Raw genomic sequence first — 12,114 nt, forward strand, 5'->3', positions numbered from 1 at the left:
CAAAGGTCAGGGCTCTACATCAGAGCCAGCCTAACACTTCCCCTTGCTCCTTCTTCCATTGGAGGGACTAGAGTAAAGAATGAGGAAGCAATGGTGTCTCTAACAACAGCAATTCAAAAACTGAACTAAACCTAATGTTTCCATTTACAAAAAAATGTCCTGGAGCTCAATAATCACAGCAGGACTGCTTTGGAACTGCTTTTAGGATGAGAAGCCTAAAGCAGGAATAGTGAAATTGCACAATCAATTACACACATTAAAAGCATAAATGCAAGCGGAATTCAATCTTTGTGGGCATATTCATACACCCCAAGTTAGATAACCACATGCCAGTGTTTGCAAAGGACTCCTATCTTATTTAGCATGTGAACAGATTTTCTAAAAATCCTCCTAACTAATGCAGCTGAGTATAAACTCTATGTTCATACTCTTAGACTCTATGCAGCATTTCCTACTGCTAATTAATGCAGCAAACTGGTTCCTGAGTCCTTCCTAGAAGGACACTGCAACACACAGCACCAGGAAAACTGCATTCACACTGCTCAGAGCTTCTCACATCCCAGATTACTAATGCTTTAAATATTAACTGATCCATCTTAATGCAATAATAACCACTTCAGAATTTCTATCCAAGAAATAAAGAAATGGAAAAAAGATATAAAAGTTGTTGCACATTCTCAATTTGTCTTAACATTCATAAAAAGAGGCGCTGATTTATGTCAAATAAAAATGCACAATGCCCAAGTCTTTTAATGTAATTTCTACTATGTTGCATTTCTATAACAAAATCTTAAAAGTTAATTTGGTTAGTGACAGAAACCTTTATTCTCTTATTCTTACTAAAAAGAGAATCCTTACATTTAAAGCATTCCACAATTTATCAATAATTTTCACAGTATCATATGATAATAAACCCCACACTACTGCAAGCATTGATCAAGTTAAGCAGAGTATGCTCTGCATTTTGACTTTCTAAAAACCATGTATTTCACTACTATAGACATTTCTGCAGGAGTTTATTTAAACATAGTTTAAGTTTTTAATGACACAGATCTTGAAACTTTCCATTTTTTTTTATTCTCAGCTGCTTAGAAGAGAAACTTAGTATTTTCTCATTATGCCCCCATGCACCAGAGCTTTTAGGTGGTACAAGGTCTTCTGCACTTGCACAGCAAACATGAACTACTAACCCTTACAGCAGTTATTCCACATCATACCACGGAAAATAATGACTGAGTTACCTGAACATAAACTAACCTATAAATGTTTAATGCTGGAAAACTCTTTAAGGTTAGCCAGTGAGGTTACAAATTACTTTCTAAATCACTTATACTTTTCATAAAACTTCTTCTGTTCTTTCTTTTACCTCAAACTTTCACCTATTACTACTTCCTAAAAAAACCTTGCAATATATTAAAAACAGCACGAGTGAAATTGTGTATTTCAGCATGCAAAATTGTAGAAGCAATAAGAAAGCTGTGAGACTATCATTCTTTAAATAAGGCACAGATGTTTTACTCTACTTTGCTTTTAAAACACAAAGTTCTTTTCCACACAAAACTGAAATACATTAATAAATATAAGCTACTGTCAGGCAGTGGCCAGAACCACTCAGGCTGAGAATAATAGGAACAGAAAGTTAACTCTGTTTCCACAGTTCTCAGATGAAATTACAACCTGTGTCAGCCTCCTCACAGTGGGGAGGAGAGTGCAGGCAGCAGTCAGATCACTGTGCAACTGCTCATCTTTGACAATGACAGCTGATAAAGCCAGTCCATACTTCACTATATACCAAAGGAAAGATGCTGCTTATTAACGCAGCTAGTAGAATGATTAGCTTAAAGGTCATGGTAAGTGCCCTGTGTTGTTAAGTAATAGCCCAGAAAAATAAAGATTTAAAATACCAGCTGGAAAAATAAATACTTTGCTTAACAGGAGGCTGCCCTTGAATGCATCTGAGTTCAGAAGAAAACCTTGCCAAACCAGATGGTTATTTTGCTTGTATCTTTTTACTACAGCAATACAGTTGTTAGATAGCAATGGATATACCAAAAAAAAAATCCCAACATGCGCATACCAAATCTGCTTTACAGAAATTACAAAAAAAAACCCCACCAAAAAAAAAAAAAAAAAAAACCAAAAACCTTCAAAAAAAAAAGCCCACCCTTCCTGTAACATTGTATTTAAAGATTAAAAGAAAGAAATATTTCCAAAAACCTTCAAAAAAAAAAACACCCTTCCTGTAACATTGTATTTAAAGATTAAAAGAAAGAAATATTTCTCAGAATACCAAGGACAAAGAAATCGAAATTATAAAGCTACTTGCCAAGGAAATGAAAGATTTACATGAATACTTTCCATAAACCTTTATAGACATGCCTTACAAGAAACATGTGCAATTCCTCTCTCTCTTTGATACTGGCTCAATTCTAATAGGAATGGTCCTGTTGAAGGTAAAAGTCATTGTTTGAAGGTTACATTCTTGTAAAGACCATTCTGCTGTGATTTCTGTTGGGAAGTGGCTCATTGTGTATTGCAATACAGTTCCCAGTGCTATAAACCGTGGTTCAGCATCAAAATTATGACTGAAAGTGGCAGCTATTCAGAGAGGTACGAGCAAATTAGGAAGGGATAAGAATTAAAACTGTCAAAATTTCCTAGGTTTTTGAGTCACATTATTCATAAATTAAAGCAAGTACACGGATATTCATTATTCAAGTAAAACTATGCTAACAGCATAAAACGATAAAAGCTCAGTCACACCACTTATCTTTTGGGAGTATTTATGACCTCTGATACATATGCACAACACGTCCGACTTCTAACGAGTATTCTGCTAATAGCAGAATTTCCTCTTTTCCTCTCCTCCTTCCTTGGAGAAAGTCCAATAAAAAATGATTAAGATTCATGAGCCTTACTATAAAGCACACTTACCGGTGCTGGATTATCTTTAGCTTCCACACCAAAAACATCCCGTTGTTTCACTGTCAGCAAATCAAGACCTTCAGTATCGTCCTCGTCATCATCATCATTGTCATCATCTTCAAAAAACTGCACGGAGTCTGACTTTGGTCCCCTGTTAGGTACAAGAACTTCTTTTTCCTCCTCCTCAGACACCTCTTTGGATTCATCCTCAGACTCACCACTATCCTCAGCATTTCCACTGGAAACAGAACATTCCTCAGCTTCTTTTCTTCTCTGCTTTTCCTTTGTTTTGTTAACTGATGTTTTTCCACTGAAATTAGTTCCACATTTCTCCACTGTTTCCTCATTTACCAAGGTGAGGGCATTCTCATTTTTCTCTGTCTCCTCCAAGTGGTCTGTCCCATTGGCTACCTCATTCGCACACAGCTGCTTCCGAACTCTTTGAAGGAATCTCACACGAGGTGCCATTGCAAGACCAAGTGATCTAAAACATGGAATTAAACAAAAAAATTTAAAAGGCAGATACACAGAATTTGACTAAATTAGAAGCTCTCATTGATGACTCAAGTGATTAAATTTCAATCATCATTCATTTTGATACATTTGCATTTAGAAAAGTCTAAAATACAAGTGAACACTGGAAGAGGAAGCAAGACGAACTAACTGAGAACTGTCAATAACAATTACAAGCCTCCCAGGAAGGAAAGCAAACAAAGAAGCTGGTAGTTGCAGATAAGAGCCAATTAACTATCTATGATTCACAGTAAAACATGGTGGAAGAAACACCAATGTAATCTGGTATTGAAAATACATGGATTTCATGTCAAGGAAACTTGACTGATCTGTCAAGTGTCCTTCACTACTGGAAGTACACCCAGAACATTATCCCCCTGACCTCACAGTGACTGAGACCAGGAGAACAAACATGGTATGGGTGAATGACTAACTGCAGAAAAAGCTAGGGGAGGGACATTTCTCCCTTAAAGGCAATTTCACCTGCTTCCATCTCTCTATAGTAAGGCTTTACCTCCACGGCATACATAACTAACAGTGCCAGCAAAGCTATTATTTTACCCAGTTATTCATGACAATTCAAATTTATACTAATAAGCATTACATGAAAGGGCAAAAATTGCAGAAAAAGCAAAAATGCTGTCTGGCAGAAATAGTGGAGAGAGCTGCATGGGAACATATATCCTGACTCCAACAGCCCACCTGATTTCAGTAAACTTTGTAACTGTCCACTCTTATTGCACCTGACCCTGTCAAATCTAAATTAAAAAAAAACAAGGCAATTCTTTCAGAGTTCATGAGCCATTTCATTAGGTGAATAAAAAATGTGAAGGGACACCGGTACTGGTGCAAGAAACACATAGAGAACCCATGATACAGAACTGAAAGTAGTACCTGGTGCTTGTACATACATTTAACAAAGGAATAAAAGATTTAACCAATACAGTGGCTGTAAATATAGAGAGGCACTCACACCTGTAAAAGACCAGCCTCTTACAATTCAAAACATGCACCGCTATATACACCACCTCTCCTCTTAATAATGTGCAAGTAGATAGCCTGCCTAATTTTTTCTTTTCACTACACAGCCTTTGAAAGAAACCCAAGTTATAGCACAGCAAAAATATCTAATCCATACTACCCAGCAGAAATATCATTACAAACAGTTGATGAAGCACTCAAAAGATACTGCAGAGCAGCAAGAGCGCACTGTAGGCTCTGGAGAGCCTTGAACTTTTAATGGCAGCCAATAGGAAAGGCTAGTCCAATGGAGTACCCTGCTTAAACAAACAAAAAAACTGAATTGTAATCACACCTGTGGTTAAACAGGGCACTTTTGGTACCAGCCACAGGTTAAAAGTAGACACAAACCCAAACAGCAATCCACAATGTTAGGATAAAGAACAAATATTCCAACAAATAAAGTTTATTTTTAATGTCAATTTTTGGTTTAGTGTTTCTGATAATTCAGCACTGTTCTAGGTGCAATTAACAGCAATAACAAAGCAAACAGAATTTTATTTAAAAATATCAAAGGAAGTTTTTATCTAATGTATTTTGCATATTTACTGACACTGCAGAGGATAACTCAACACCATTGGGAACTGAAATTGGAGCAACTAGCAATCTTAAACTTGTTTTACTGTTTGACAGCAAACACTAATTACCTTTGCAATGAAATGATGTGTTAAAGTTTGGCCTATTGACTAACTGTAATGGAAATAACCAAACAGCAGATGTAATGCTTCACTGCAGCAGCTGGAAGCCATTCAAACCTGGAAATGGGCCTTAACACCAGGCACAGTAAAACACACATCAAGAGATTGCTGCATTCAATCTCTTCAGCAAGGAGATCGAAGTTGCAAAAATCAAATCCTTTGGAAGACAAATGCTTTTTTGCTTTTGCAGATTTCACATTATTCTACATAAAGTATTGCTGCCAAGTGTTGAGAAAGCAACGCAAGCAGCAATACGGCAACTGCACAACCAGTGCTCACTTCTCTTTCTCAAGCAGACAGGCACAAGGTACACAGGGTTGAAAATTCTTATTTTATCAGAGCTTTTCTTCTACACCTCCAGAGCTAGCATCAAAGATCAGGAATACACATGCATAGGAAAGTCTGACAAGGTGAAAAACTATTCTCTGTTCAGCAAAAGTTACAAAACAGAAAGAACAGCCCATGATGTGGACAAGACTTCACATCACAGATTTTTATTTTTTTTCATTCAAGTATGAAATTCCACTTGCCAGACTGCTGTACCGCACTGATGTCTTACTTTAATAATTGAATAAAATTAATTGTCAGTTAGTCTTGGCAATTTTTTCTACACTGCTTAGGAAGCCTACCAAAAAAAGACTAGTGCTATCAGAATTCAAATTACTTCCAAAAGAATACAGACCTCAGGCAGAAGGGAGAGAGAAGGTCAAATTTATTTGGTAAGACAGTAATAGTAGATAAGCTTAGAAAAAGTGTATTAAATAATCCCCCAAAACTTCTAATTATATAACTTCTTAAAGAACTGTCAGAGTTTTAGCTCATTACTACCTCTTTTTCACAGTATATTCCAAATGGAGAAAAATCTGGGGCAATCAGTCTGGACATTCTACTGCTGCCAAGTTTCCCCATATTTTAAGATTAGACAGATTCTTTAGAAACTATTTCTTAATTATTGACCAAATCTATAGTTCAGTCATACTGAAACAACTCAATGTCTGAACCAGCCTTTCTCTTCATAAACTACAAAGGGCATTATGAGTTCTCAATAATTCATTAGATGCCACTCAGACCACAATCCTACTATGACTGAAGTTGCAGCTATTTTTTTACTTTAGTGCTACGATTTCACACACTCATCTGGAATAAAACATGTGCAGGGTTTTCTGACGATGACAGAGGAAAAGCAGGTTAAGTGAGATTTCATAAATCCTAACAGACAACACTGAAAACACACTAACACCACAGTGTAGTCCTCAGACCATGGCAGCCTTTAAGTGGCAGCAACAATTCAGCTGACAAACCAAACAATCCCGTTTTGTATTTTGGTGTGAGATGTAATGACTTCTAAAGAGCAGGCTCTTCTAGAAAGACAACTGAAATCGGTTTCTAAAGGCAATACTGAAACCAAGGGAGTGTTTTGCTGCTATAAATCAAGGTACAGCTGAGAGTTCAATTCCTCAGCTGAAATCAAGGTGGCTAGAATATCAGCATTCCCTAACACTGATCAGGGAATGCATAGAAGTAACTACACAAATGACCTACAATGCTCACGTACCTTTGTTAATTTAGTAGCAAGTTCACAAGGACTTTCAGGAAATAAATTAAAAGAGTAAAACTGCAAAGAAATAACACTGTATGGCTTTAACAAGAATAACACTTTTGTTTCCAGTGAATAATGAAGATCAAGCATCAATTAACTTTTTTTAATGAATTTAAATGAACTGTGTAACGGACAAAATACTGCCTCTTCTAAGGTTTGTTAGTTGTGCTTATACAAAGACCTGGAGTGTGTTTACATCAACACGGTAACTTTACTTTGCCTCTACTGGGATGAGAGAAAACTTGACATCTCTCAACTCTTTAGAAAGACCAAATCTTAGACACTTGAAGCAATATCTACGTTTGCAAAAAAACAAATGTAAGACTAGTAAAATCTTAAAATTTTAAGTTTGACAAATGCTCCTAATGTGCTCCTAGAAGATGACTAGTCCTTTTTAAAACATGAGCCAGCTGTAAAGAACGGCTTCAGAACAATTTTACACAAGTTACTGATTCAATCCAATATTAACTTAGTACATTTACTAAATATAAGACATATTCCATTAATGAACTACTTCAGAATGATATGAACACATAAAAACAGCACAGAGATTACTTTTACTGCAAAACAAGCTCTGACAAAGACTTAAAATAGGTTGGAAAAGGTTAAATACTCCCAGCAGCTATTTCAAGAAAAGAAATGTGTATTACTTACTTGCCTAGCAATACACGCTACATCCACATTTAACATTTAAAATGTTATCAGAAGAGAGGATGAGCAACCGTTTGAAAACAGAGAAATCACATCAACTGACAAGACACAAATCTGAACTAACAGGCTTTCCAGATGGTCTGATTAATAACCAAAACGAACAGAGAAATTGTTTTTATTGTGCTATTTACTTTACCAGTGTCCTGGGTTGACTATATGATGCTTTTATCCCCAACCGTGTGTTCTCTTTATGCTGGATAATAAGTTTTGCACCTTTAAGAGTTGTTCCAGAGAGTGAAGGGGGGAGGGAAGAAGACGCAGCTTGTTTTCAGACACTGCACTCACTCCTCCACGTTCCTGCTCCTGGACTGTGTTGTCTGCAGATGGACAGACAGCAGAACAGAGCTCTCCTTTGCTTTTAGTTAGTTTTAGCTAGCTGAGGCAAAGAAGTTCCCTGGACTGTGGGTTTTTTTCCCCTTCTCTTGGACCTGTTCAAACCTGCTCTGGACTGAACACCCAGAAGAGCAGCCCCACCTGTGGCTGCCAGGCTGGGCCTGGGCCGCGGCGTTTCCAGCACTGCAGGGACTGATCAGAGACTGAGTGAGCCAAGCTACAACCTGGGCAGGGGACTGTTCTGAGCTTGTCATCTCTTTTGGAGCAGCAAGAGATTTTATTGTTTAATATTATTTAGGTTTTATTGTTTAATAAACTGTTTTTTCCACTTTTCTCCAAGGAGATTTTCTCCCAAACCGGTTGGGGGGAGGGGCCAATTGAATCTGCTTTTCTAGAGGAGCCCCTTTGGGGGCTCTCTCTCAAATTTGCCCTGAACCAGGACAAATACACCAGCCAGCTTTATTCCTCTCCATTAAGAAGTTTAAATGCCTGGCACTCTATTAATAATAAGGAGGGCCAAGCTATTCAACATTTCATGGGTCAGGACCAAAGAGAAGAAGAACAAAGAGGATGTCATGGTTGCAGTCTAATAATTCAAAAGACTGAAGATGTAGTCTTCAAGATGTAGTCTTCCTTACAAAAGGAAAAGGAACCTCCACATTGCAGTTCCAAATCCTGGTGGTGCTCCTTGATACCTGAGCCACCCTGACACCTGCTGAGAGGGCAACACAGCAGAGCACAAGCAACAGGTTTTCTAGAGTGCATTAAAAAACCTTTCTCCAAGTTAGCTGGCTCAGCTACCTCTGACAGACACTCTACTCAAACTGCTACTCATGCATATGCAAGTACATTCACTTCCAAGGTGAGAGAAGGTCAATAGCCAACTTGGCTGCAGAATGAGGAAAGATAGCTCAAGATCCTAGAAGAAATGAGGATGATGACTAAGAGGATAATGACCCTGGACTTTTGAGAGAGGAGACTGCAGCTTCTTCAGAAAGCTGTAGGCAAAAGTTTACAGAAGTAGTTACAGAAGCTCAGGAAGAGACAGCTGGATTTCAGGTGTCTGAGGGGGAGCTCAATGAAGAACACCCAAACTCTGAAAATGACTGGAGGGAATGCTGGGGTCTGTATGAGCAATAGCACACAAGGCTGGCATTAACCAGGAACAGCATGAGAAATAGTAAGTCTGGTTACAGGTGCATTAGGACTGGAAACAAAAGGGGGAAAGTAATTAGAAGTTATCTTTTTAGTTAGGAGATTAGCATGTAGAAAAGTAAGTATAAGGACAGCCAGAAGGAGGGCCAAGGACCAACAAAGAGATAACAAGACATGCCACGACTGCAATGGGCATTGCCTGAGGATGAGACAGACAACCCTGAGCAAAATAAAACCTTCTGCCCTAACCATGCAGTGAGGGTCAGGCCAGGGGTGATGATGAGAGTGCAATGGGTGCTTTCCCTGCTTAATGAAAGGACAGACAGATGTGGACAGATGGATCATGTAGTCTGCTATCAGGCATTTCAGTCCTGACAGTATCTGCAGCTACCTGCTGCTTTTTAATACTGATCTGCAAGCAATACTTGCAGAACTATCTGGATACTAATGAGTGTGTATCTGACATTTCCCCAATAATTTGGCTTCAATTTGTTTTATTTAGTCTCTATATACCAATACAGGGAGAAACAGGAATATATGCTGCATTTCTCCTGAAAGACATGACGACAGTCACAAAGGAAATTACCTTACCTGGCAGCCCCTTAGGACTAACCTGTCCATCCAGCACACTCACCTGTTAAGATCTGCCCCTGGAGAACAGTGTATAGATATATGTATGTGTTAGCAGCTAGCAACATAAAGTGCCTGAGAAAGAAAATATTTCAAAACACTGCCTTCTCTCCAGGAGACCAGACTTCGTAATTATTCCTTTTCACCCTGTTGTTTGTTTACATTTTCTTACGCTTTCAAAGCTGTCCTTTGCAATCAAAAGACAGATTTCTCTTTTTAATGCAAGCGTTGAGCTTCTCCTTCATCAGAATTAAAGGCTGCCTATGTTAACACAAGGGCTACACAAGTCTTCCTCCAGCAAATTATTCTTGATAGCAATTTATAATGAGAGAATACTGGAGAGCATAGTAATGCACCATAGCTTAAAGGTGATCAATTGCTAGAACAGATGTGCGTGTGTGCGCATACATTTTTTATATATTTTGTTTTATATATCTTCTATATATATATATACATACATATATATATGATCTTATATAACATATTAAAATGAAAAATACTTGCTTTTCTGCAGACTCAATCAACAGAGCTTAAGAGAATCTCAGTGAACAGACATGCAAAGCAGGAGAGCAATGGGGAATGTGGGCAACAGCCTGCAATGCAAACCTGACAGGGGCATTAAGCAGCCTATTTTCTCTGCAGGATTTTTAGTGGAGCAACATCTATCAAGCTAGCAGTAAATCTCCATGGAAAGGCTGAAGTACTTTTCAGAAAATGCACACAGAAGGTAAAGGGAAGAAAGGATTCTCATTTCAGGTTTTGCTCTAAGTTTGTGTGCAGAATGGAAACAGGTCAATTCTGGATGCGAAATTCAAACATACCAGACTTTGAGGGACTTTCATATAAATGAAGATGACTGATCCATGTATCAGTGGCTGTGCACTGAACTGCAGGGTGTATTTTAGTTAGACTAGCAGTCTGGAGAGTGGGGAAGAAGAGTGCCAAGAAACTAGAACAGAATCTCCAAATTATCTCCCAGATTTATTATCTTCTGACTTTTTTATTATACTGCCAGATATTTCACAGCCTTGACTAAACCTCTCCTACTCTCTAAACAACTGACTGGTTTCTTGCATTTTATTACAGGAATGACATTAGTGACACTAGGCTTTCCAAAGCCGAGACTCAGAATTATTTTGAGGAAGGTCCAAATCCGGGCACATAGACCTGAGAAGAACAGAGCTGTAGACTACTCCGTCTATAGATACTAGAGGGCAAACCATGCCGAAATCCAGAAAGAGGCACTGGGATTCTGAAAATCCAGCATTACCACCATCTGCTAGTCTGTTTCTAACACTGGCTGAATTTGTGTGGTTATCCCTCTTAGCCCTAATTTTTCTGCTGCTATAGCTTACATTCATAGCACAGTAAGACCTACAACAGATTTTAAAGATGCTGACACAAACCACACAAGAGAAGGGTCAGGCATTGCATATAGCAAAAATTTTTGAGCTTATGCTAGTTCTCCTTTTTCAAAATGTCTCAGTCCATGAAGTTAAAAAGCATCTTTTATAACAGGCTTATGTATCTTAAAAAGCATAATCATGTTAATGGCAGCACAGCACAGAAAGTCCAGGTGTTCCAGAGTCTAGTAATTTGTCACATTTTAGTTCATTATACCATGTGCTAGCAAATTAGCCTTCTCTGTATGAAATTCCACACATATCAAATCAATTTGCTGTGAACCTTTGAACACCTTGCTACTCCCTTACGACTACCCTGTGTACCCATGAGATTTCAAAAACTTCACATCTTAAAACAATTTCAAAGGGCTGTCATCTGTACAGTCAACCTGTCAAAATTAATTTCCCTCCCATACAAAATATGGAATGATTCACATACATGTACAAAAATAGACATAGCAAAATAGATGCTACTCAATCTAGTGCAGATGCTTCATCTTTACCAAAGGCACCGAATCTTATGAAAAGTAACTGATGGCCAACGAGAAATGTCCAAATAATACTCAAAATGAGACTGCAATACATAGTCTTTAGACACCTCCAATTTCTTTTGAAATAATACACTTTATTTAGCTATGAGGGTGAAGGGCAAATCTGGGGAGGGAAAAAACACTAGAACATTATTATCTATCCTTTTCTTCAGAAGTTATGTCTTTTAGTGTATATAGCAAATGTACCTTCTGCCCTAAGTTATTTCTCTGTACAGCATATATTACTTTTACACATAATTTCCATTTAGAATGCTCTTGAAAATACGCAAAAGCTCAGCATGAATATGAAACTAAATACACTAGAAGATTAGAAGTCCAAATCTGTGTGTTAACACAATCAAAACAGCTATTTAAAGACTGCAAAACGTCTCACTATACAACTTTCACATTTTAAGTTGACCATACTTACAGAGCATATTCTGCTAGAGGCAATTTGAAAACATCAAATACTTCCTTGTTCTTCATTAAGTAAACTGAACGCAAGTAGGATACAAAACACTGAAAGAAAAATGGAAGTATTCAACAAAAAAAGACAGCATTCAATTACCAACACAAGAAACAAATATCATATTGTT

The 12,114-nt window shown here is 37.8% G+C and overlaps 1 protein-coding gene across 1 annotated transcript in view; it reads right to left on the minus strand.

The window, feature by feature from the left end:
- DDX10 (DEAD-box helicase 10) overlaps nucleotides 1-12,114 on the minus strand; it is a 155,718-nt gene that overhangs the window by 104,643 nt on the left and 38,961 nt on the right. The window contains exons 12-13 of the mRNA XM_039718672.1: nucleotides 11,949-12,037; nucleotides 2,935-3,409 (exon numbers count right to left, since the gene is read on the minus strand). Coding sequence (XP_039574606.1) covers nucleotides 2,935-3,409; nucleotides 11,949-12,037 — 564 coding nt within the window. The remainder of the gene's footprint in view (nucleotides 1-2,934; nucleotides 3,410-11,948; nucleotides 12,038-12,114) is intronic.

This window comes from Passer montanus, unplaced genomic scaffold (assembly GCF_014805655.1).
Source record: "Passer montanus isolate IOZ18808 unplaced genomic scaffold, ASM1480565v1 scaffold4, whole genome shotgun sequence".
Classification (NCBI taxonomy): domain Eukaryota; kingdom Metazoa; phylum Chordata; class Aves; order Passeriformes; family Passeridae; genus Passer; species Passer montanus.